This window comes from Schistocerca nitens, chromosome 1 (genome assembly GCF_023898315.1).
Source record: "Schistocerca nitens isolate TAMUIC-IGC-003100 chromosome 1, iqSchNite1.1, whole genome shotgun sequence".
In the NCBI taxonomy this organism is placed as follows: domain Eukaryota; kingdom Metazoa; phylum Arthropoda; class Insecta; order Orthoptera; family Acrididae; genus Schistocerca; species Schistocerca nitens.
In genome coordinates, this window is record NC_064614.1 from 155368778 (window position 1) to 155396425 (window position 27648).

General features: G+C 39.3%; 1 protein-coding gene across 1 annotated transcript in view; it reads left to right on the forward strand.

Moving 5' to 3' along the window:
* Positions 1–3135: 3135 nt before the first annotated feature.
* The window catches only part of LOC126243912 (putative inorganic phosphate cotransporter), a 112644-nt gene continuing 88131 nt past the window's right edge, over positions 3136–27648 (forward strand). Inside the window, exons 1-5 of the mRNA XM_049948198.1 lie at positions 3136–3269; positions 10737–10967; positions 23663–23750; positions 24157–24380; positions 24465–24614. Coding sequence (XP_049804155.1) covers positions 3213–3269; positions 10737–10967; positions 23663–23750; positions 24157–24380; positions 24465–24614 — 750 coding nt within the window. The 5' untranslated portion in view covers positions 3136–3212. The remainder of the gene's footprint in view (positions 3270–10736; positions 10968–23662; positions 23751–24156; positions 24381–24464; positions 24615–27648) is intronic.

Below are 27648 nucleotides of genomic sequence, written 5' to 3' on the forward strand. Positions count from 1 at the left end.
GTTAAAGACTGCGATGGAGCTCCGTATGCCACGGCAAACTGGCTGACACTGACGGCGGCGGTGCACAAATGCTGCGCAGCTAGCGCCATTCGACGGCCAACACCGCGGTTCCTGGTGTGTCCGCTGTGCCGTGCGTGTGATCATTGCTTGTACAGCCCTCTCGCAGTGTCCGGAGCAAGTATGGTGGGTCTGACACACCGGTGTCAATGTGTTCTTTTTTCCATTTCCAGGAGTGTAGAATGGAGGTAAGTACTAGTATTAGAAAAGTTTGGAAATAGGACCAAACGATAATTGCAGTTAGAGTGACATACAAACAACACGTTGAAAATAAAATAGTACAACTCAACGATGAATTCATGAAACTAGTTGCAGAGTTTTCGTATTTATGGAGTGGAAGACAAGAAATGGATGTTCAGGAAAGGAAATAAGCAGAACAATAAAAATGCCTGGAGAGCATTCAGTAAACTAAGTAGAGTTTTCAAAACTAAGCTTCAAGCTTGTCTCAAAAAGAAAGTTTATAATCGGAGTGTGATACCGGTTTTGATTCATGATAGTCAGACACAATTTTTCATTGCTAAAACCGTTGAACACTTCCAAGCTGCTCGTCAACTTGAGAATTAGTTGGAGGGGCAGGGAAACAAAACAGTGTGCCAGCACACAGACAGAACGAAGTCGTACAGAGTGTTTGACAATTCATGCTACACACTTCTAGAGGTTGCAGAGGGGACTTCGTAGATCATGTTCCACATAGAAACCGATGTCCGGGAACGTCATCCAACGAAATTACAGAGCGTCAAAGTGATAGGAGCCGACACCTGTAAATCTGTGTAGGCAGAGGGTGATTCCGGGACGATGTTTCAAGCTTTCAAGGTTGATGGAGAAGGATAACTGTATCAATCTGATGTAAGGGTTCCTGTAACATTCAAGGTTGATGGAGAGCGATAAATGTAGCAATCCAAGGCAAGGGTTCCTGTAACAGAAACGAACGAGTCGTAAATTATAGGCGAAAACCGTTCTGATACATCTGACAGTGGAATACATGAACCGCTACTGTCGTTACTAAGACTGCAGGGTAGGCAACTCTCAAGAGGTGGCAGTACGGACTAAGACAAGAAAAATTGCCTAGTAACATCGGCTCTAAAATGCATACCTAAGGGCTACGGGCACTTGTTCATATTCGCTATTCTACATCTACATGGATACTCCGCAAATCACATTTAAGTGCCTGGCAGAGGGTTCATCGAACCACCTTCACAATTCTCTATTATTCCAATCTCGTACAGCGCTCGGAAAGAACGAACACCTATATCTTTCCGTGCAAGCTCTGATTTCCCTGTTTTTTATCGTGGTGATCTTTTCTCCCTATGTCGATCGATGTCAACAAAATATTTTCGCATTCGCAGGAGAAAGTTGGTGATTGGAATTTCGGGAGAAGATTCCCTCACAACGTAAAACGCCTTTCTTTTAATGATGTATAGCCCAAACCTTGTATCATTTCAGTAACACTCTCTCCCACATTTCGCGATAATACAAAACGTGCTGCCCTTCTTTGAACTGTTTCGATATACTTCGTCAGTTCTATCTGGTAAGGATATTCTAAAAGAGGACGGACAAGCGTAGTGAAGATAGTCTCCTTAGTAGATATGTTACATTTTCTAAGTGTCCTGCCAATAAAACGCGGTCTTTGCTTAGTCTTCCCCACAACATTCTCTATGTGTTCCAGTTTAAGTTGTCTGTAACTGTAATTCCTAGGTATTTAGTTGAATTTACAGCCTTTAGATTCGAGTGATTTATCGTGTAACCGAAGTTTAAGGAATATCTTTTAGCACTCATGTGGACGACCTCACACATTTCGTTATTTAGGGTCAACGGCCAATTTTCGCACCATTCAGATATTTTTTCAAAATCGTTTTGCAATTTGTTTTGATCTTCTGATGACTTTGTTAATAAACGACAGAGTCATCTGCAAACAACCTAAGACGGATGCTCAGATTGGCTCCCAAATCGTTTATATAGATGAGGAACAGTAAAATGCCTGTACCACTGCCTTGGGGAACGCCAGAAATCACTTCTGTTTTACTCGATGACTTTCTAACAATTACTACGAACTGCAACCTCTCTGACAGGAAATCACAAATACAGACACATAACAGACTATATTCCATAAGCAAGCAATTTCACTACGAGCCGCTTGTGTGGTACAATATCAAAAGCCTTCCGGAAATCCGGAAATACGGAAAAGATCTGAAATCCCTTGTCAATAGCACTCAACACTTCATGCGAGTAAAGAGGTAGTTGTGTTTCACAAAAAAGATGTTTTCTAAACCCATGTTGACTGTGTGTCAATAGACCGTTTCCTTCGAGGAAATTCATAATGTTCGAGCACAATATATGCTCCGAAATCCTGTTGCATATCGACGTTAACGATATGGGCGTGTAATTTGGTGAATTACTCCTACTATCTTTCTTGAACATTTGTGTGACCTGTGCAACTTTCCAGTCTTTGGGTATTGATCATTTGTCGAGCGAAAGGTTGTATATAATTCTTAAGTATGGAGCTAATGTATCAGCATAATCTGAAAGGAACCTAATTGGTATTCAGTCTGGACCAGAAGACTTGCTTTTATTAAGTGATTTAAGTTGCTTCAGTACTCCGAATGCAGTACTCGGAATGCTGTGTTTAGTAACTCTGCTTTGTCAGCACTGTCTTCAATAGTATCTCCATTGCTATCACACAGAGAAGGCACTGATTGTTTCTCGCCGCCAACATACTTCACATACGACCACAATCTCTTTGGATTTCTTGCCAGGATTCGAGACGAAGTTTCGTTTGGGAAACGGTTACAAACATCTCGCATTGAAGTTCCTGCCAAAATTCGAGCTTTTGTAAAAGATTACCAATCTTGCGGATTTTGCGTCTGTTTAAATTTGGAATGTTTGTTTCCTTGTTTCTGCAACAGTGTTCTGACCCGTTATGTGTACCAAGGAGGATCAGCTCCGTCGTTCGTTAATTTTTTGGTAGAGGAGTTGATTGTGGAGAACAAAGGAAGGCAGATATCTGGACATGCTTTTACCCTCTAAACAAGGGCGCACGTAGATATAACAATAGTCTGTACGCTTTTGTTTTAGGAGTCCCCGTGTTGGGCGTGAGGCACCTTCAGGCATTGCTGCTATGCATCGCACACGTGCTGGTCTTCTGCTTGCGCACCGACATGTCGGTGGCGGTCGTTGTCATGGCCAACAACACGGCTGGCAACCCTAACATCAAGGTGGGTACCCGCTGGCTAAACTGCTGGGTCATCACAACAGTATCCTAGTCCAAACAACTTGTAATTCCTATAAACAAGGCTGATATGCACTTTTCGTATTAGTCATGTCCTTTGTAATAAGCTTATGTAAGCTGAGTTTAGCATTTGTGCTCAATGGTTCAATGAGGTGAAGGTACAGTAAGGGCCTCTTTCTGTATATGGCTGGGTTCTAGTGGACTTGGTTTATCATTCCTTTACCATGACCCACACACAACTGTGCGATAGTTTTGAAAAGTAGTGGTGTATTTCTTTAATTATAATTGGATATTGAGACTTGTCTCTGGTATAAATTGAGACGTTTTCTATACATAGTAGTAGTAGTAGTAGCTTTATTCATCCATAGATCACTTTTTACAAGATATAGAACATGTCAAAGTATTAACAAGTTTAGACCAATTTAAAATAAGCTAATTCGTATACACACATATTTACAGGCTTCTAGTTAGACATAATCATTAGAATTACACCCAGCATACAATACGTTTTTTTACAAATAACTTACTGAAGAATGTAATGCCACAGCGTTCACTCATATCTCACTATCAGTCACTGCACACACTATACACACATTGTTTCATAAACTTCATTCAATACACAGACACACACACACACACACACACTGGTGATATCTTGCCATTTTTTGTACTGCAGCATCCCATTTCCTATCCTGAAAAACTGAGTCAGCATCCCTCCATAATGAGTGAGATGTTGAGCTCAGGAAGAGGAAGAGGTGTTAGTATTGTGCTACGCATAGCTAGGGGGTAAGTATTTCTAGAAAGGAAAAAAGAAGGAAAAAATATAAAGTTAAGATGTTATGTGGAAAGTTGGATGTTTTATAATCATTACTATTGCTATTTATTTGTACAAGATTTTTTTCTCAAACCCCTACTCTGTTTTATCTAAGTAATCCTTCAATGTAAAATATGTGTTGCGTAACAAGTACTTTTTAGCTGCCTTTTTAAACAAGTGTATTTTAGCAATTTGTTTAATCTTTTTTGGTAATTTATTGTGCAGTTTTATTCCTTGGTAGAAAATGCTGTTTTGAGTTTTATGTTTATTTTTTCTTCGTAAATGTAACTTGAGTCTGTCTCTTGTTGCATGGCCACGGACACAGCTGTTTGTGCAGTAATTACCAATGTTATTTTTGATGTGTATAACGTATTTTTGATGTGGGTTCAGTAAAACCAAATTGTGGCTCCCATTCAATGTGGCGCAAATTCATCTTATGGATTTAATTAGTAACGTATGATTAAATAAACTGGCTGCAGTCCTTTCCAGGAGTCTGGCGTCAGAGTTCAATTGTACAACGTGCTATGTGCCATGTAACTACTAAGTCAGAACATGTCTCCATATCACAATATTTATTACATAAACACAACTCACAATAGAATTGCACAATAACAACAGACATCTATCATGTTTTTCCATTGTTACAAATCTATGGCGTTCACAGAAACAAAAGTATTGTAGATCTACATGACCTACCACAGCGTCATTTCACTCTGAACTCACTTTTGCCGTCTCTCTAAAATCGATTTAATGTCGTGCCTCTCCCCACCAGTTTAGGAGATACGAGGTCACAAAAACAAAGTATAAATATATACTTCATAGTAGAATGAGGCTGCCTGAAGGTAAGTGATATTTCAATTCGCATTAGTCTTAATTCAAAAGAAATTTTCCTTTGTATATTAATGTGGTAGCAACCTTGTTTAAGTCAGCTGTTCTTCACACAACCGGTTCTGTCATATTAGCAAAAGTAAATAAATGCAATATTTACGAAATTTAAAACGACTGAGAATTGATGTGTGATACATACCATCATAAAGAAATTTTTAGTGCTGATTTCAAAACTAATCTGAGATTTGGCGAGTCTGTAATACTTCTAAAGTTATGGAGAATTTAATATTATGAATAACATTTTAATAATATTAATGCAGCTGATATGTTTCTGTAAAACATGATGTTTTGTTCTCCGGCATTAGCTGAATGAAGTTTACCTTTGAAAAGAGTCGTTTAATTGAATTTTAATTTTGCACCACAACTTCCTTTGTTGATATGTGAGGTAAATATCTTTTGTTTTGTAAAGGTTATTCCACTCCATGATAAGCTGAATGATACAGCAACCGTTTTCCATGACTGTAAAGAAACAGAAACAGTTTGAAACTTACTTTCGTTAAAAATAATGTGTTTCACCAGTTTAAGGCTTCATCAGATTTTTTGAATAGCTATCAAGAGCATTTCAAATCACTCTGGAAAGACGAATCGCCAGAACTGATAGTGAATAAACAATGTAAAAGACAGTTGTGTTGGACTAGACCCACTTGTAAATCGTGAACACCACCAGACGAAGTGCAGCATAGAGCCACAAGTACATCGTATAAACCTGAAAAATGGGTGAATAAACTATATACTAGGCGTCCACATTGGAACTAGCTAGTTCCAACGTTGTCCCCTTGAGTTTCGGGTTTATATGTTTCTATGACGTATATGTGGCACTACATTGCACTTTGTTCGGTGGTGTTCATGACTTAAAAGTGGATGTAATCCAACAGAAATATCTTTTGGATGGTTTAATCATCATCAGTTCTGAGCATGCTCCTTTCCACCTGCTGATACGGAATGCTCTCGATAACTTTTTATCAAATCTGATGAAGCCTTAACAAGGTGAAAGGAGTTATTTGTAATAAAAATAACTTTGCAACTAAGGCTGTTTCTTTATAGATATTATATTTTGCACAGAGCAACAAAGTCACTTGAGAACAACCTAGAAGGCTGAAACTAGCTGAGAACAAATAAAATTAATGCAACAAAAGTGGAAAATTCCAACTTATTTTAATAAATTCATTGCTGTGGTATCTACTGTGAAGAAAGTATAGGACATGCTACCATACAAAGATAAGAACGAAATCCAACGTTATCAGCACATAAAAACGAAACTGTTGAAAACCATTAAAACGTAAGACATAACACACAGTTAAAAATACTCCTAAACTCCATGAATATTATTAAACTTATAACACAAGTCGCTAAGAAAGTGAAAAAGCGCAGTAACATTATGTGACTCAAATATGAAATTCATGTTAACTTCAAACAAAAGATCTGGTTAAAATGGGTCTGAGCACTATGGGAATTACCTGCTCAGGTCATCAGTCCCCTACAACTTAGAACTACTTAAACCTAATTAACCTAAGGACATCACACACATCCATGCCCGAGGCAGGATTCGAACCTGCGACCGTACCAGTCGCGCGGTTCCAGGCTGTACCACCTAGAACCGCTCGGCAACCCCGGCCAGCTGATCTGGTTCAACTGTCAATTATATCTAGCACATCTACAACTAGGAAACATATTCAGTTCAGTGCAATGTAATTTGATACTCAGATTAGTTAACGAGTATTCACATCCTGTGAGCTAAAAAAATTAGAGACATATATAAACTAATTAACAATGTCATAGTTTATGCTGAAATGAAACAGCGTTACAAATGTGGAAAAGTAGACTATAATAACTTAAAATTTTTTAACATGTTGAGAATTTGACAAATATTTAATTTACAGAAGCAGAGCTGGGTCTCCTGAATAAAGAATTAAAATTGAATCTACCTTCCAAACTACAAAGAAGTATGAATAAAAATCTCATACTAAAATAGCGTTGGATATAGCACAGCGCTCCATTGTAGACAAAAACAAAATTGCTTCTAAAATCTCTGAACTCATTTCAGAGAAAGTAAAACACAGTTACAAAGACAGTTACTTGATGAGGACCAACCAAAATCCAATCTCATATGTTAACATGAAATCAAATAAACATGATGCATTAACTCTCACATGATGTCTGGTGTCTTTTTAGACTCCAAGGCTCGTTTAACTACAAATATACAGCTGGTGGGTGTAGACTACTCATCCTCCAGATATGCTATTATGGACTTATTATTATAACTGGGTAAAATATTTATGCTTATATCACAGTTGTACTACAACAATTTGAAATTTTTGCAGTGTGATCATAAAATGCCCCAGGTATGTAATATGTGATTTTCAGCTTTATGTATAAGTTTTGTTGCGAAAATAAATCTTGGTGACAGTTCGCCTTATAAACCGACATTCATTTGTACATTGTTGTAAAGAACGATTAGAAAATACATTCACATGTATTGTTGTGACAAATTCAGAGTTTGGAATTGAGTGTTGTGGAAGGAAGATGTGGTGTTATAGTTTATTTGTCATGAATGGTGATATACCTTTTTGCAAGGGGCTACAGTCTCCAGCAGGCTTTGGCAGACTTACAGAAGAGTGATAATGATAATGAATCAATTTTTGGAAATGAGGATGACAGTGGTGTTGATGGAGATATGATAGAGGAAGATGTACAAGTCGGAGAGGAAGTAGATATGAGTGATTGTGAAGAAGATGATAATGGTATTCAGATACAGAGTGCATCTACTTTTGTGTCTAGAAGTGGACAGATAACATATAACACAGCACCACCTGATGTGCGCAAGCAGATTTCAAGGAATGTAATACGTGAAGCTTCGCATATTCCACGTCACCTTAGACCAAAACTACAGGCAAGGGCAGATTATTTCAGACTTTTTATCACCAATCACATGCAAATAGTAATGCTTGCATGCAAAAGATATCAAAATTCCGTACACAACTCTTGAACGCTGGATTGATATTGATTTTACAGAGCTGCAAGCATTCTTTGGTCCACTAATAATAGCTGGTTCTCATAAGGCACGTGGGAAGCCTTTGAGTGAGTTTTGGTCAGAGGAGTATGTCTTAACTATTTTTCGAGTCACGATGAGCTTATCAAGATTTCGTGATATTTTGATGTGCCTCAAGTTCGCTGATAAACTTGCATGAGAAGAAAGAGAAACTGCTTCCAGGTCAAAAGCTGAATCTATAAGAGCTGTGTTTGAAATGATCGTTGGTGCATACATTTCTCCTTATGTCCCTGGACATAAGGTGTACAAGGTGTACATTCCTTCGAAACCTGCAAAGTATGGGATAAAAGAGTGGGCTACTGTGGGTTGTGAGACCAATTATGGTAGTGGTTGTAAATTCCTATGAGACCAAACTGCTGAGGTCATCAGTCCCTAGGCTTACGCACTACTTAATCTAAGTATGCACAGAATCTAAGTATACGCAGAAAAAGAAAATTAAGGCAGAATCAGAAGGAAATAAAATTACTGTAAAAAGAGAGGAAGCTAAACAATAAACTAAATTTGTTGTTTTGCTCTTTAAATAATCATTTCAAATGAAAGAGCAAAAACTTTCAATAATATGTAAAATCAAAATTAGGTCCCATACTGAAAACAATATTAGTAATATAAACATACCACGAGTATAACAGACCCATTTAGTGTCAGAGATCCACAAAATTTGATGTGATGATTGTGAGAGAGTTTACATTGAAGGAATTGGTATAAACTTTGTAATGATGACAGTAAAAATACGTTTTCGCTACATCTCCTAAGCAACTTACTTTGAAAAACATTAATGGAAAGCTGCAAATTTTTCATTATGCTGAGAAATTGAAACAAACAAATATCTTAGAAGAAATCAAAATATCTAGTCATTTAAAAAGGCAGGCTGATACACTTCTTCAAGAGTAAATAGATCTTCAGAACACAAAATTCCTGGATAACTTCAGTCACATTCTGCTCATCATCAATCATAGATGATCTATACAATAAAATGAAATTTTGAGATATAATCTCACCTCACCATACACTTTAACATTTATTTTTATTTTATTCTATGTTATTTTGCATACTATTTTATTTCTTATTGTTGTTTAACTTTTGTCATCTACACAAATATGTATACATATTTTTTATTTGAAATCATATTTCCAGTTATTCCATGCTTAGCTTTTTCTGGTTCATTAGTGTAACACGTTTGTAAATGTCAAGTTGTCAAAGCAAGAAGACAACATTTGTGAACCAAAATGAACAGAAAAAAATTTCAAAGAATCTCTCATTTCAGTTTTTTGTTGCAAGTTTACAGTCAGAACATTACATTTTTATTCATGGAGGTAATATAACACATCTTATTTTACACAGAACCACAAAATCACTAGAAACTGGGTTAGAATCCTGAAACTACTTGTGAATAAAAGAAATATTACAGGAAAAGTAGAAAATGCCACTTTCTTTTAATAAATTCGTTGCTTTAGGTTCAGCTATGAAGAAAATGAAGGAAAAACGTTTTGGAAGTAGCCAAATGAGTAGATCCATTTTGAAACCAATTATACCGTTGTGAACTCTAATTGTTATAGATTCATAATTCATGTTAACAAAATATAAGTTAATAATCTATTTACAACACTAGGAAAATTGATTTCTTAAAGGAATCCTAAAATACAGTTTCTGAAGGAATGTATAGTATCTACGGAATCAGCAAGCACTCACTAATATTTTTCTGCTGTTATGCTTGTATACATATCTTATGAATTAAAAATGAAATGTATGTGGTGTTAGCGTAGATAAGTGCCAAAGAGTCTATTGCTAAGTGTCACAATCGACTTTGCTTCAGTAATCGAAAATCAATTATGGAATTCTATCTGAAAGAGTGGTATTTAGTTCTTTAATAAATGTGGAATACGATAGCTGCCAGAAGGAATGTGTAGCGTCTAGTTGCGGCTTGTCGAAGCCCCTACTGCTACATTCAATTCATTGGGAAAGTGCTATTCTGGCCTGAAAGAACAATGGGAATACTGTTCCGAGGGAAATCGGCTATTTCAGGACATGACGCTTGTCAAGTTACTCGTGTATTAGTGCACTGCTATACGAGATTTGATTAAACAGGCGACAGCATTGTCACTGGAGCTGGAAACGGAAATGAAAATATCAAATGTGGATATAACATGAATTAAAGTTAAAGAAATAAAAGCGTTAGGGTTTGCCAATTGAATTGCAGCTCTGCAGGAACTCCAATGGACTTGGATAGGCAGTTGAACCAAATGGATATTTTCTAGAAAAGATGTCAAATAGAACGTTGGTAATGGAGTATAATCGAACTATGTTTGGTATTCCGAGACAGCTGGGTTAGGAAATGATGTCTATAGACTACCTTAGTTCTCAAACAAGTACTTGGTTGTGTCAACTGTATAGATATGCTTTCCTCAATATTACCCTAAACACCCGCTACTTTATTTCCCAATACTTGACCATAGACTGAGCACCTTTTACACATTCAACTAAAATAAATTACACAGCTCTTAATGCATCCATAGTTGTTTCGTCACTAGTGTCGAGTCTTGAATAACGTCTGGCTCGCCCTGTTTACCCCTTCAGCCTGAAGGTATGCTGACGATTATCCTTTAAACATCTAGTAAGTCAACGCCATAAAACCACTTCTCACATGTATACAAAATACTGAATAATTAAAGACAAGAGAATGGCTTTGATTATTATGTCCAAAGGACTACGGCTGGAGCCAATCTGAGACGAGCACCATCCTGAGCTCCTTCTTCTGGGGCTATGTGGTGATGTTGGCGCCTGCCGGGTGGGTGGCGGACAGGTTCGATGCGAAGAACTTGTTGTCGGCCTCTCTCATCCTCTCCGGTATCCTCACCATGCTCACAGAGGTGGCTGCAGACATTGGCGGTGTGGTGCTCGTCTGTGCGTTCAGAGTAGTCATGGGTCTCACTCAGGTACGTGGCTGTGACATCCTTACCAGGAAGACATTATTCGTGTAGTATTTGTCCTGCTCACCGCACACAGAGTAACTACATTAACATACTTCACAACTTCAGATTCTGTATTTAAATTAACTCTCACTCATGCCAACAAGTTAAGAGATCCACAAAACAACATGAGGTAAGTCGTTAAGGTGTGGACTAAGATGGGTTATAGCATCGTTGTGACATGTGAAACATATGTATAGACACATGTTTTACACCTGGCCATGGGGTATGTGTGGCACTTACAGTATACCTTCGCCATACACAATATCATTATAGTCAATAGATATACGTATATGATACAAAACAGGTTTCCATACAAGACATGAAGCTAACCAGTAAAGCTTGCGATTGTTACAGAGGCATCCTGTAGAAGTCAGTAAGGCATAGGTGTGGCAACAATCATTGGGTATAGAGAAACACAAACAGATACCTCACGTAAGAAGTCTAGGGAGCAGGCTGACTGCACAACATTATAACCAGGTTGATATGTAGAACAATTGCGCTTTGTGAGTAGATCTGAAACTTGGGTACTATTACGAATTTGATCTTCGTGATGTATCCACTTTTACACGGAATATTACATCTTTCTTATGAATATCTAGAAATATTTACAGCAGAATCGTACCAACACATAAAACCTGAAAATCTTTAATGAAAAAGTATGAGGCGTGCCCAATAAGCAAGTTTCTCTATTTTAGAAAAGAATTACACACAATTTATCATGTTGAAATAATGTTATTGACATTTTACAATGCCGCTGTTGCTTTTCTACATAGTCGACATGTTTTTGCAAGCGTTTTTGGTAACGTGACATAAGTTTTTTCAAGCCAGTGTTGTAGCAATTTGGATCCTGTGCTCGTAACCAGTAGTTAATGTGACTTCATCACCGGTGTTGAAGCGCTTTCCTTCAAGACTGTCTTTGTGTTGAGGGTGCGTGTGAAAACCACTTGCGGAAAAATCTGGTGAATATGGAGGATGCGAGAGCATTTCCCAGTTGAATCTTCCGAGGACCGCCTAGGTCATTCGAGCTGCGCGATGCCAACCATTGTAATCAAGGGAGAGAACATCGTGAGACAAAAATCCACGACGTTTTCTCTCAATGGCAGCTCGCAGATTCTTCAAGACATTACAGCACTTCTCTGCATTAATTGTGGTGTTGCGAGACAGGTAGTGAACGAGTAACGACCTCTGACAGCACCTAAAGAGGACTGACATTACATTCCCAGTGGAATGTATGACTTTCGCCACGTTTCTTCCACACCATACTCTGGCGATTCGTCTCAGTTGTCAAATGATGGACTCAGGTCTCAACCCTATGCGAATGCTCACGCAGCTTTTTACATAGACAGAGGTTAAGCCCCGATATATATCAACAAGAGTGGACTGTCGTTTCGCTGCGGAAAACCGAATAATAGAGAGCAGCTCTCAAGTGGACAAAGTTCGTAGTGGTAACTCCATGCTACTTGGCAGCATACTGGCAAGATACTGCAGTAATCGTGGTAAGCCAGTGTGATCGTTGTCAACACATACCAGTCGAATTCGACAGTCCTCGCATGTCATGGTTTGCAACTTTGAAGGGAAATATAATAGGGAAACTTGCTACTGGATGACCCTCATAGAACCTTTCAGAGTCTTTCCAGTTTCCGCAGTGATGAACTTTCTTTTCTTTTATTTCATGATCTAGACTCACAGCTTCATCTATGAGAGCACCCAAGTTTTTAGATGCTGCTGCAGCCATATAAATTATCTCTCCCCCCTACCCCCCCTTCCCCCACAACGAACCGTGGACCTTGCCGTTAGCGTGGAGGCTTGCGTGCCTCAGCGATACAGGTAGCTATACAGTAGGTACTACCACAACGGAGGGGTATCTGTTGAGAGGCCAGACAGACATGTGGTTCCTGGAAAGGAGCAGCAGCCTTTTGAGTAGTTGCAGGGGCAACAGTCTGGATGAATGACTGATCTGGCCCTGTTAATTAACCAGCCTTGCTGTGCTGGTACTGCGAACGGCTGAAAGCAAGGGGAAACTACAGCTGTTATTTTCCCCGGGGGCATGCAGCTTTACTGTATGGTTAAATGAGGATGGCATCCTCTTGGGTAAAATATTCCAGAGGTAAAATAGTCCACCATTCGAATATACGGGCGGGAGGACGTCTTTATCAGGAGAAACAAAGCTTCGTTCTACGGATCGGAGCGTGTAATGACATCTTTTGATCGGGCAGGTAGGTTAGAAAATTTAAAAAGGGAATTGGATAGGTTAAATTTAGATATAGTGGGAATTAGTGAAGTTTGCTGGCAGGAGGAACAAGACTTCTGTTCAGGCGAATACAGGGTTATAAATACAAAATCAAATAGGGGTAATGCAGAGTATGTTTAATAATGAGTAAAAAATACGAGCGCACGTAAGCTACTACGAGCACCATAGTGAACGTATTATTGTGGCCAAGATATACACGAATCCCACACCCACCACAGTAGTACAAGTTTATATGCCAACGAGCTGCGCAGGTGACGAAGAGATTGAAGAAATGTATGATGAGATGAAAGAAATTATTGAGATAGTGATGGGAGACGAAAATTTAATAGTCATGGGTGACTGGAATTCGATAGTAGGAGAAGGAAGAGATGGAAAAGTAGTAGGTGAAAATGGAATGGGGGTAAGGAATGAAAGAGGAAGCCGCCTGGTAGAATTTTGCACAGAGCATAACTTAATCATAGTTAACACTTGGTATAAGAATCATGAAAGAAGACTGTATACGTGGAAGAGGCCTGGAGACACTGGGAGGTTTCAGATAGATTATATAATGGTAAAACAGATTGCAGATGCGTTGAAGGTTATCACCATTTCTCAGTCGAACCATTATGTAGCGAGACACAAAACTCTAGCCGACAACCACAACGGCAACTTCATTCAACGTCGGTGTACTGCAGCGTCTTTCATGTTCGCCTACTGGCCTCTTGTCTGATCTGATCACTAATTTGTGATCATCTGAAGGCATCTTTCTAGTTCAGTTGATTGTGTTCATGTATGAGTTGTAGTTGGGTAATAATTTTTCGATTTTCCTCACGGGATTTGGCACAACGCTGATTGATTTAATCTTCAGGATTTCCGAGGAAATAAATCTGAAGGAAATTGGATCAGCATTCAAAGGCGGCAATAATGCTCTTGTACGATGGTGAACCTTTCCTTGAATCTATAAACACGTAGGCAAGTTATAGATTTGCGAGCCTCGGTGAATCTTTGTGAACCGTTGACGTTTCTTTGTTTGATGTGCCTGTGTACGTGATCTGTGATTAAGACGGTAAAGAATTTTCCTTAAAAGATCTGTAGAAACATCGTTCTTCGATAATATTCGCCCCAAATTATGTCATTTGGAATGAACTGTTGTGCTTTTGTGCACTGATCAGTCAGAACATGTTGACCTTCGACCTACAATCCATATCAATCCTTCCAGGCGATAGCAGCATCACCTGTCGAGGAATGACTGCTAGTCAGACATAACCGGTTTAATATTTCGTTCACCTTCAGCAACCGTAGCCGTATGTAAAGAAATAATAAGCAACCAGTTGCATATAAGAAATTTAATTTCTTGTCTGGTTTTGGGCACTTCGTGTCCTTCTCCAGAAAGCTTAACCTTCTGAAGAAGGTCACTAAGGCCTCGAAACCAGTCAAGAAATTAAATTTTTTATATGCAACTGGTCGCTTATTATTTCGTTTTTTACTCACGCACAGTGCATGCAGTATCAGTGAGCGTGCTGTCCCTGTGTAGAATGGGGAAGACGCGGGATCTATCTGAGTTTGACCTGAGTTCGAGTCTCGGTCCAGCACACAGTTTTAATCTGCCAGGAAGTTTCAATTTGATTAATTTTGTCTTTCATTTGTTAAACTTTTTGCACTTCTTATAGACGTCTTTCTAAAGGTATCAGAATTAACAGAACCTACCATTGGCAACACGTTTCCAAAGGTATCTTAAGTTCCAAACGATCTTAGTTACATAAGAAATTAGAAATTTATTGCAACTGACTAGAAAGGATGGAAGTGCCATAAAGTGATCATTAAGAAAATGAGATCACAGATATCTGATTATACGGACGTTATTCAGTAACTTACCAAAAATGTGTAGAGCATTCATACAGTTTTACTGTTCTGATGTACAATTGGAGGTGAGAAAAAAGTAGAAAAATACCGTACATTACACTTTTTAAAATTATTCATCTACATTTCAATTTGTTTGTGCATCTGCAAGAATTCTGAAACTTGTATCGTAAGAAAATGTTAAATGTCAGTCGAAATTCAATGTCTTTACCTCAACTTCTTTGTCAAATATTTAATAAATTAAAAACATTCATATATTATTCTTTAATAATTATATTATGTTATATTATATGATTTCTTAGCAGCAATATCTCTATTAAATAACAGCTACTTCCATTCATTTAAACATTTAATTCTCATGTAAGCCTATGGCTAAGAAGAAATACCTACTTTTACTAATAATTTAATAGAAAGATGTAGAAATTATTGTTTGATACTATGTAAGCATTTCACAGTAAATCATTGTATGTGATACATAAAATCTCATTTTATGATATGAATACAACAAGAAGTAGAAATCATTATCTTAATGGTTAATGATAGTGACTGGAGATGAAACGGATATGCAACAGCCAGCCAGTATCAGGCCTGTCTGGCATAGTTTACTAGCTAGCTGGATACCAGATTGTAGGCCGAAATCTGAAGTGTACTGGATTTTCAATAAATAATGAAAATTTCACAAAATCGACTTTGTTTAATTCACATATAAGATACTCTAAACAAAGTAAGCATGGAATATCTTCACATCAGGAGACTGAGAAAAAATATATTTTAACAAAAGGATAAATTAGTATTCATACTATTACTGATACTGATACTGTTGCAAACTAGTCAAAGATAAATTCTGGCAGCTTTATCAAATTCTGGCACTGCGTCGCATTAGCTGACCACAAAATACAAGAATCACGATTGCGAAAGATTTGAACTATCTTCAAATAACAGTTAATCCCACTTTCAGTCTGTTTGTTTCTTGACCATCACACTGAATATTATTATTTTCATTTACCAACTCATTAAAGAAATTCCAAAACTTATCGTGAGCTTACTATTCAATTTTATCTGCTCTACTTCTTCACCTGGCATTCGAGACTATCTGCTGCTGGTGGAAAATTTTCGCAGAGTTCGTATGAGACCTTCTGCTGAGCTCTTTCAGTTTCAACAATCCCCAAGCAATCTGTGTTGAATCTTACATCCATAAAGTTTTCAGTCAAGTAATTTGGATCTTCATTTAAGGAGCTGAACGACTTTATAATCCTTCTCTGGTCTGCTGGAAGTGAGAGGTCCTTTGTGCTGTTTCAACCTTATATAACTACTTATTTAATGCCATAACATGTAGTTTTGCTTTGGATGTGTGGGCGAGATGAGAACTTATTTTTGTTATTTCTTCAAAGGCTTCAAAAGTTTAACTGAATTCTCCATCAAGAACTACTGATAAGACATGAAATTAGTAAGCGTACCATGAATAGCCAAATGCAGTGACATAGCCTGTTTTTGTTTCAAGAGGGGCTCTACCACACGAAATTAGTAAGCATACCATGAATAGCCAAATGCAGTGACATAGCCTGTTTTTGTTTCAAGAGGGGCTCTACCACATGAAATTAGTAAGCGTACCATGAATAGCCAAATGCAGTGACATAGCCTGTTTTTGTTTCAAGAGGGGCTCTACCACATGAAATTAGTAAGCGTACCATGAACAGCCAAATGCAGTGACATAGCCTGTTTTTGTTTCAAGAGGGGCTCTACCACATGAAATTAGTAAGCGTACCATGAATAGCCAGATGCAGTGACATAGCCTGTTTTTGTTTCAAGAGGGGCTCTACCACATGAAATTAGTAAGCGTACCATGAATAGCCAAATGCAGTGACATAGCCTGTTTTTGTTTCAAGAGGGGCTCTACCACACGAAATTAGTAAGCGTACCATGAATAGCCAAATGCAGTGACATAGCCTGTTTTTGTTTCAAGAGGGGCTCTACCACATGAAATTAGTAAGCATACCATGAATAGCCAAATGCAGTGACATAGTCTGTTTTTGTTTCAAGAGGGGCTCTACCACATGAAATTAGTAAGCGTACCATGAATAGCCAAATGCAGTGACATAGCCTGTTTTTGTTTCAAGAGGGGCTCTACCACATGAAATTAGTAAGCGTACCATGAATAGCCAAATGCAGTGACATAGCCTGTTTTTGTTTCAAGAGGGGCTCTACCACATGAAATTAGTAAGCGTACCATGAACAGCCAAATGCAGTGACATAGCCTGTTTTTGTTTCAAGAGGGGCTCTACCACATGAAATTAGTAAGCGTACCATGAATAGCCAAATGCAGTGACATAGCATGTTTTTTGTTTCAAGAGGGGCTCTACCACATGAAATTAGTAAGCGTACCATGAATAGCCAAATGCAGTGACATAGCCTGTTTTTTTTTCAAGAGGGGTTCTACCACATGAAAGGTAATATTCACTCTCGTGCTGACATCTTCTCCTTCTGCTTCAGGCTGGACCTTCAGTGACTTAGTTATAATCCTCTGAAGTGAATGGACCGAACATCTATAAGGTTTATACTCAGCCTCCAAAACAACTTCGTCCATGTTAGCACCTCTGTCATAATGAGTAAATATACACCTGCATCATACTCCGCAAGCCACCTAATGGTGTGTGGCGGAGTGTACTTACAGTACCATTATCTGATCACTCCAACCCCATTCCACTCTCGATTAGTGCGTCGAAAGAATGATTGTCGGTAAGCCTCTGTGTTGGCTCTAATTTATCTAATTTTCTCCTCGTGGTCAATACGCGATATATGTGTGTGTGTGGGGGGGGGGGGGGGGGAAGGGGGGGGGGAAGTAATATGTTATCCGATGTTGTCCGACTCCTTCTGAAAAGAACAGTCACGAAATTTCAATAGTTAACCCTGTCCGTGATGCACAACGTCTCTCTTGTAACGTGGAGTTTATTTAGCATCTCCATAATGCTCTCTCGCCAGCTAAACGATCCCGTGACGAAACGCGCCGCTCTTCGTTGGATCTTCTCTATCTCCTCTATCAGTTCTACCTGACAGGGATCCCAGATAGATGATCAATACTCAAGAATCGGACGAAGGAGCGTGAGTCTGATGTCTGCTTTTCCCAGTATCTGTTTAACGAGTATATGGATATGCCACTTAAGATCGCTCTGGGTAGTTACGCTTAGATATTTTACAATCGTCGCTGTCTCCAGCTGTTTGTCATCAATAGTGCAGCTGTACAGTAGTGTATTTCTTTTCTGTCACAGCCTGCACCAATCATCAAATCTCTGCTGGTCGTTCTGCAAATTCTTACTATCTTCTGGCGTTGCCACTTTGGTATAGACTAGACAACTGGATCATCTGCGAATAGCCTTAAAGAACATCCGGCGCTTTCTACTAGATCATTTATATGTATTGTATACAGCAACGGTCCTATCACACTTGCCTGTGGCACCCCGGATATTGCCTTTGCATCTGTCTATTTTGTTCCCGTTAAGAGCGACGGGTTGAGTTCTATCTGCAAGAAAGTCTTGAATCCAATTGCAAGTCTGCTCCGATACACCATAAGCTCGTAGTTTTTCATTAAACGCCAATGCGGGACGGTGTCAAATGCCTTACTGAAATCAAGGAACATGGCATCAACCCGAGCGCCGTTGTCCACTGCACTGTGGATCTCATGACGGAACCGAGCAACCTGAGTTTTGCAGGATCTCTGTTTGCGGGAAAAAAAAAGGCTCTGAGCACTAAGGGACTTAACATCTGAGGTCATCATTCCCCTAGAGCTTAAAACTACTTAAACCTAACTAACCTAAGGACATCGCACACATCCATGGCCGAGGCAGGATTCGAACCTGCGACCTTAGCGGTCGCGCGGTTCCAGATTGAAGCGCCTAGAACCGCTCGGCCACGCCGGCCGGCTGCGGAATCCATGTTTATTTTTATAGAGGAGCAGTTCATTTTCCAAAAACGTCATAATTCATTAACATAAAACATGTTCCATAATTCTGCAACAGATTGACGTTAACGATATAGGTCTAAAATTGTGTGGATCTGTCTTACGGCCTTTCTTAATAACGGGAATGGCGTGCGCTTTTTTCCAGTCGTTAGATACCTTTCGTTGCTCAAGCGATCTAAGATAAATTACTGCTAGAAGGGAAGCAAGTTCTTTCGAATAATCTTTACAGAATCTTATAGGTATTTCATCTGCCCCGGACGCCGCTCCACTACTAAGCGGTTGTAGCTGCTTTTCAGTTCCGCGATCGGTTATCTCAATATCTGCCATTTCGACGTTCGCACGACGATTGAAAGCACGGACAGTGTTACGATCTCCCGTTGTGAAACAACTTCGGATGACCGAGTTCAGTATTTCGGCCATCTCTCTGTTATCTTCCGTTTTGGTGCCGGTGTGGTCGCTGAGAGAATGAATAGATGATTTTTGCCCACTTACTGATTTTACGTACGACCAAAAAATCTCTTAGAGTTTTCACTCATGCCGGTTGACAATGTCTTACTTTCAAAATCATTGAACGCTTCTCTCATTGCTCTCCTTACGCTCATTTTCGCTTCGTTCAGCTTTCGTTCGTCAGCTAGGTGGTTTTTACTTATCTTGAATCTGAGATGAAGTGCTCTTTGTTTACTTAGCGCTTTTCTAACAAGGCTATTAAATCATGGTGCATCTTTCTCATTCCTTAAAACCTTACTCGGAACAGACTTATCTAGTGCCTATAGAATGATGTCTTTGAATTTTTTCCATTTGTTCTCCACATCTTCGTCCTCATCACCGAATAATTGATGCTGACTGTCAGGTATTCTGAAATTTGTATCCTGTCACCTTTGCTGAGCAAATATATCTTCCTACCTTTTTTAACATCCCTTCTAGGAACCATCGTCATGAATGCTGTCACAGCCTTGTGATCACTGATACCCTCCTCTACGTTAACTGATTCGGTAAGTTCAGGTGCGTTTGTTGCCAGGAGGTCTAAGACGTTACCATCTTGAGCTGGTTCTCCATCTGCTCAAGGTGATTTTTGGACAAGACATCCAGGACAATGCCACACGAATCCCTGTCTCTGCCACCAGTTTTGATGGCATAACACTCCCAATCTATACCTGGTAAGTTGAAGTCACCCCCTGTTAGAATGGCATGAACAGGAAAATTACTAATGATATTCTGCAAGTCCTGTCTGAAGCGCTCTACAACTACAGATCCTGACCGAGGTGGTCTATAGAAGCATCCGATTACCATTTTTGACCGTTCTTTGATACTCGATTTACAAATGCATTTTCCTTTGGAAAATATCCCTGCGATCTGCGACAGAATAAACCTTCTTTTTGACGCAAAAAGAGACAGCCAGAGGTGCAACTAAACCGATGTTAATTTAGTCCGTGACTGGTTTCGGGCTGTGGCAAATCTCAGACCAACCAATGTTTGCCGAGTAAAAGGTCCGCCAAAATAGCAGTAAATAAAGTGCATATGTATGCATATGGCCGCAGCCACCATTCGTAAATCAATGTTCACATTAACTAACGTTAGGTAGGAACATACGCTTATGTACTCACTTTGTTCACTGCTGTTTTGACGTATAGTTTATTTGGCAAACTCTGGTTGATTTGAGAATGGGTGTAGCCGAAAATTCGTCACCGACTATATGAACATTCTAAACACACCTCTGGTTGGTAATAAGCGAATGGTATGATTACGTTGTGTGCACGATTCGCATAACGCAGTTGGACCAAACATGTAGGGAAATGTTCTATTACTCATCAAGGGTTTAGACTTCAGAAGAATAGCTGCCATTAATGTTTCTAAAATATTCCATTGAGGTAGGAAGGGGACGTCTTTCTAAGAATATATAGAAACTGTTCCCTGAAATTGTATTTATTGGAATCACTTTTTCACATGGTGGGTCATTACAATGCACAAGGCCAATCTCAGGTATCGCCTATCCAGACAAGAGGATCCTTGTATTAAATTAAGCTGTGTGTTATCTGCCCTCGCTGCTCTCGCAAGAATTTAACTACGAGTATGTTGGCTGTCTTCGTTCTCCGCTCAGGAGATTTATAAAAAGAATTCAACCAGCTTTTGTCTGAATTTTGGAGTTGGGTGAACAAAGTGTTCACACCAATATATCTCCTTTCCCTGTCGTCACGTCAGAGCCGGCCTCTGACTACACTCGAAGACGTCTCAAGGAAAAGTGCCTGTCACGCTGGGCAGTTGTGCGTCTCCTCAACTTAGCTTCCCTTCCCTCTGAGGGTGGGGTTGGATACCGGATGGGACAGCCAATGGCAGTTCTCTGCTGTGCCTTTCACTTGCGCTTGACTTTGACCAGGCCGTGGCGCTGCAGGCCATGGTGTTACAGCGTGGCTAACTAAAACTGGCATCCCCTCCAGTGATGCTTCCACCCTGTTTCTACGTAACATAAACATGCAAATTTACGTAAGGGAGTTACTCTCGTCGCTCTCTATGCCATGCGTATTAAATCTCAAACAAGTGAAATATTCTCACAAAAGTCCGTCCATGTTTCAAAACCAGAGTCTTGCAAGACTGTAAACGACACATGGAACTGAGGCACCCGACATATAACGTGTCCAGAATGCTGACACCGTACAACATCAATTTTAGTTGCAACTCTGGCTGTCTCTTTTTGCGTCACAATCAGTCAGTGAGTTGCTGTCCCACTATATCCAGCACACTAGAGTTATGTAAGCTTCTGTGCTGTATTTTCTCCATCTTCAGAACCTTAATAAAGTGCCACACTAAGAACTCCATGTTTCAGTTGCGATGGGAAGCTTGTTCTCGGAATTTTGTAAATTCGGTCCTTTCTATCATAGATAATGGTTCGTTGTATAGTGCAATCATATCTGTATTAAATAATAATATTTTTTGCGTTTTACATTGTGTACGTCCCAAAGCAACTCCTGGCATAGTTCTTTTTGTTGAAGATGAATTTGTATTGGGGGTGGCTGAAGACAATGAAGCTTTGAGGGAGGCTGTAGCTTTATTAACTGCTTAAAATTTATCTGGATGTTTCGTTGCCAAATGATTTTTCATACCTGAAGTACCTGTTAGGGAGAAAGAATATGTCGTTAGGATTAAGTTATATTAGATATTGTCTATTACTTCAAGTGGTTTCTTATAACTACATTTTGCAGAAACATGTACGTATCCCAAACAAAAATGAAATGAAATGAGCGTATGGCATCGTTGGCCAGGAGGCCTCATCTGGGGAAGTTCGACCGCTAAGTGCAAGTCTTATTCCAGTCGACGCAACATTGGGCGACTTGCGCGCCGGTGATGAGGATGAAATGAGGATAAGGACAATGATGTGTTGGCAGAAGAGCCAACACCGTGTTGCTAGAGGAGGCCGAAATGCACGCGTTTAAGCTCACGCAGACTGGCGTGAGGTCTGGAACAGTTAAAGGAGTTGAGTCTAATAAATAAAGTACGTAGTTGCTTGAATACTTAACTTTAATCCATAATTGGAGAACATCGCACTTGATGAAACATAATTACAATCTCAATATAAACTCGTAATGGCGCCTTGCTTGGTCGTAGCAAATGACGTAGCTGAAGGCTATGCTAACTATCGTCTCGGCAAATGAGAGCGTATTTGTCATTGATCCATCTCTGGCAAAGTCTGCTGTACAACTGGGGCGAGTGCTAGGAAGTCTCTCTAGACCTGCCGTGTGGCGGCGCTCGGTCTGCAATCACTGACAGTGGCGGCACGCGGGTCCGACGTATACTACTGGACCGCAGCCGATTTAAAGGCTACCACCTAGCAAGTGTGGTGTCTGGCGGTGACACCACAGACAACACAGCACCCAGGCACCGAGCGGAGGAAATCTCTAACCGGGCCAGGAATCGAACACGGGCCTGCTTGCATAGGAGGCGAGCATGTTACCACCCAGCTAATCAGGCGAACAATTTTAAATAAACCGAATAACCGACAAATAATACCTAGTTAACGGTATCAATTCTCATATCTATGGAAAAATACCTTGCTCATCAGTGTAATAAAACAATTCAAAAGAAAAGAGTAGAAGACAAACTAGGGCGTTGGTATGTATATCCTCTTTTTATTTCTTCACTTTCAATTCGGCCAAAAAAAAATAAATATAAGCAAAATTTTAATTTTCAACGATAATAACAAAATATTAGCATACGGGCGATCTCTTCTTTACCGATGACATTTTTTGTAATTTACGTTGCTATGAACAAATAATTTTCAGATATACATTACATTACGACAAGTTAAAGTATTCGCATTTCGTGAGAAATCAAATAGTTGAGTCACTCAATTGATATGTCATTCGTTCGCTTCACTTATGAACGACGATGCCCGAATTCACCCGAATCTGTCCGATCGTCCGATCGTCGCTCACACTACACGTTACGACATACTCCGTAGAATGTTCAGCCGATTGTCGACCGAACATCCAGCTAACAGTATGGCCGGACATCTGGTATGCGGCCCAACAGCTATCCTTTTCATCTCTGGTAATGACAGTACTGCTGCGATGTTTTCTTTCCCTAAATTTTGTCTTACCATAAGTTTCCTTGGTATTTTAGGGTTTCGTATACCCATGCACACATTCCTTGCTGGCAAAATGGATCCCACCCAAAGAAAATTATGTTTTGGGAACGGCTGTTTACACAGGTAACTTATGTTCAGTATGACTATTTAATTTGCTTCTAACAGTTTCACGTGTATACAGTTTCAACGCAAGTGAAAGATGTAAGGACAGTTTTGAGAAATCTGTTATTAGCTCAGTGAAAAGTATGAGAAACATTCTACTATTCTACAGCTGCAAAATTATAGAGTTCTATTTTCTTGAGTGTCTCAGGAAGTGTACTTTTAATTTGAGAAGGGTGGCATGCTTTGCGAATAAGAAACTATTGAGAACTGACGTGGCTGAAAACATATAACTTTGCAAGCAGTTGCTTTAGAAAGCTTCGTCATTTGAATGAATCAGTTTAATGCATTTAGCCTTGGCAGTGGAACGATCAGCTGTTCTTCTTCAAAATGAAGCTGTAATGATACCGTTTTCTCGGCATTCCTGTAGGCGATCAACTGGGCACAGTAGTAGCAATGATAATATCAGGAGCGTTAGCTCAGAGCGCCGTTGGGTGGCCATCTATCTTCTACTTCTTTGGTGGACTTTCCATTCTCTGGGGAGTGATGTTATTCTGGTTTGGAGGGAATACTCCATCTGGACACAAGCATATTTCCAGAGCAGAACTTACTTATATTGAAGAATCTCGGAAGGATGTCTCACGTGAAAGAAAGGTACGATACAACTTGTTTATTACGAAATACCTACATTTGTTGAATATGTTATTGCTGAGGGAGTTTTATGTATGTTGTTCACAGAAGTTTCCAACGCCGTGGGTATCAATTTTCACATCACTGCCCGTATTCGCTCTCGCAGTAGCCACTATGACGCAGTGCTGGGGATTCTACACGCTCTTGACAGAGACACCAACGTATTTGAGTAATGTTCTTGGATTTGACATTGCATCTGTAAGTAAAACAGTTTACATCATCAAATGTACTTGGATCTAAATTATGTGACAGAAGTTGTTGACTGAGTTTTCTCCACCCTTTGATCCATTGCACATATCAAAACTCTGAGGTGCTTTAGACTTTGCTGGTAACTTTTTAAATGAGCCTGGAAAAATCACAGATGTTGTGAAAATTACTGAAACTGTTACCGATAAACAAAGAATGAAACGTTGGCAGCTCCAGTTTACGTTGTCTAACAATGCAGTGAAATAAACACGTCCTAGATATAAACACATTTCACTCCATTCTAGCGGACGGACGAATGCCAGAATTTCTCAGTGTCTTAGCTGAAGCACCAAGAGTGATGAATATGACATTCTGTGTTGTCACAGCTGTATCAGTTGTGTTGCATGGTTCGAAAGGAGATGTACACTGTGGTGCAAAAGTCATGCGACAGCGATATGTACATATACAAATGGCTCTAACATCACGTATACAACGTTTAGAAGGGGAGTGCGTTGGAGGAGCTGTCATATGTGATTCATATGAGAATGTTTCCGTCGTGATTACGGCCGCACGACGGGAACTAACAGAGTTTGAAAGCGGAATGTTAGTTGGAGCTAGATGGGTGGGATACTGAGGCGTATCGCCGTATACCTATCTTGCCTTGGAGGCGGTTAAGTGGGAGATGTGTCTCAGAGCTGGATAGTGACAGATGGTGACGCGAGACTGGACGCGCACGTAGTTTATGTATCAGCCGATAGAGGACCGTATTAGTTATGGGGACTGTGATTTTAGTTTCGATTGTGCCCACTAGAGTGCACTACAGTGATAGAATGTTTTTCATAAACTGTTCTAGTATTTTCGTAAAGTGTTATTATGTCTTTTTGGGTATGTAAAATGTTATAAATGTGTTTTAGCAGTATGAATGATGCGTGAGTGTGGTTTAAGGTTAATACGAAGATAATTGTTTAACGAGTTATGTAGTAGGATTTAGTGTGGGAACATTTCGAAGAAGTATGGATATGGACAAAGGGGATTTTTGTAGAATAGATTTGTAAAGTAAGTTTATGGTAAAGGGAAAGTTAATTCAGGTATAAATAACAATAGTAAATAACGTAATGCATAAACAAAACTTCAGCATATTAGATAATTACGTCGGTAAAAAGTGCATTCATGAGGTTTACTATTTTGCGATTGGTTATTGATGAAAAGCGCGGACTGACGCTGGAGAATGTTGTTTTGCTATTGGCTGTTGAGTAAACTGACCAATGATAAAGCAATATTCTTCGAGCGCCTTTCTCTGCTGGTAGAGAAAACTTAGAGTATTCTAGAGAGGAGTCGAAGCCTAACCATGAAACAGTTCGGAAGTGTGTAGTACTAGTTCCGATGGAAATGATAAGTTTCCGGATCTAGCAGTGTTACATACATCAAAAGGGTGGTAAAGTGACGGTATAATTATTCCAATGGTTGTGTAGAAGTCTTGGAATTTTTAAGTGAATTTTGTGATGAGAAAAGAATTATATTCCGCGTGGCGTATTGAGCAGGTCGGTGTGTGGGGCGGTGGGTGGAATAATAGAATAAATGTTTTGTATTTATGCTGTTTGCCGTTCTCAACACTGGCTCTCTAACTACAATATTGGCAACCATAAAGTGATTAGCAAAACGTGAAGCCTGTAATTAGAATTCCTAGTGCCCACTTCATCTGAGAAATACATTTACAGCTACAGCTTATAGCTCTGAGGAATTAGGAGATTGTCTGGGATTCATAATCAAAAACCATTCTCTCTAAAATGTTCACTATATTCTGAAAGTCACAAAGCAAAAAGAATCCACACAATCCAACTACCAGAGCAGTTCAGAGTCTAATGCGCTGATGCCGCTTTAACTGTTCAAATTAAATGTTTAAGTGAATGCTCGCCATAATTTGATGATAATGTTCATCAAACGCCACGCTAATAATGGTAGAATGTCTGTCCTGCGGCGGCACGTGAAAATACGACATACGCAAACTAAAGTAGGTCATTAACGTCATCCCAAAATTAACACTTCACTCGAAAACGATTTCATGGTTATGCATATCCCGAGTAATTTACTACTGCATCCGAGGATGTTTATATCAACGATACCGACGCGACGTGACTCCCGGCACAGGTGGTGCGCTAATCAGCGTCTGGAGAGAACTGGGGCTTTGCTCATCTCGCGCAGCGTTCTTACATATAAAGCCGCGGTGCGGACGACTAAGGGAACGCCTGATCAAATCTGCTCTCCTGACTAGCCGCTGGGCTAGTAATGCACCACTTTAAGTTATCGAATAAATCATTGCTTCCTTTGCTGATGGCCGATGAAGCTTTTAATTTAATTGTGCAATCAGCACACAGGTAAGTAATCATAATAAAAGTCTGATGTGGCTAAGTCAAACATTTTGGGCGAGAGAATTAATTTAATTACACTATACGCAGTAGACGAGCTCTGAACTTGCTCTTTGGATGATTATAGCTGATCTTCCTTCTACTTAAATTTAAACATCCTAGTTTTATTTATTCGCCTACTTAATCTATCTTGCTTCCTTAATTTTTAAGATAAAAACCAGAAAATCATGAATTTCAACTAGAATATTAATTTGTGAGATCCAGAATACTGTTTCTACTAAATTATTATGCAAAAGGAATCTAAATATAAATTTTTAAGTTTCCAGCTCTTTTCTGTAGCGCCAATGATTTTTACAGAAAAACATCCATATTTCGAAAATGGTTAAAGTTATTGAACTGATATCCAACACATATTGATTTTGTATTACTCCTGACATGCTAGAAACGTTTCAGGTTATTTACTTCATTTTAAAGTATTGCGCAATATTTATGACATCAGAGCTAGGTACAACGGACTAGGCTGGCACATAATGGAAAGACTGATGTGAATTTTATAAGACGTGAGTATGCTGCTTCCTTACATCACCCTCTACTTAAATTTTTTGAATGTAAATGAAAAAAAATTAATTACAAAAAGGGAAGCAAGAGTACAGCTTAACTCCCTATGAAAATTAATATTG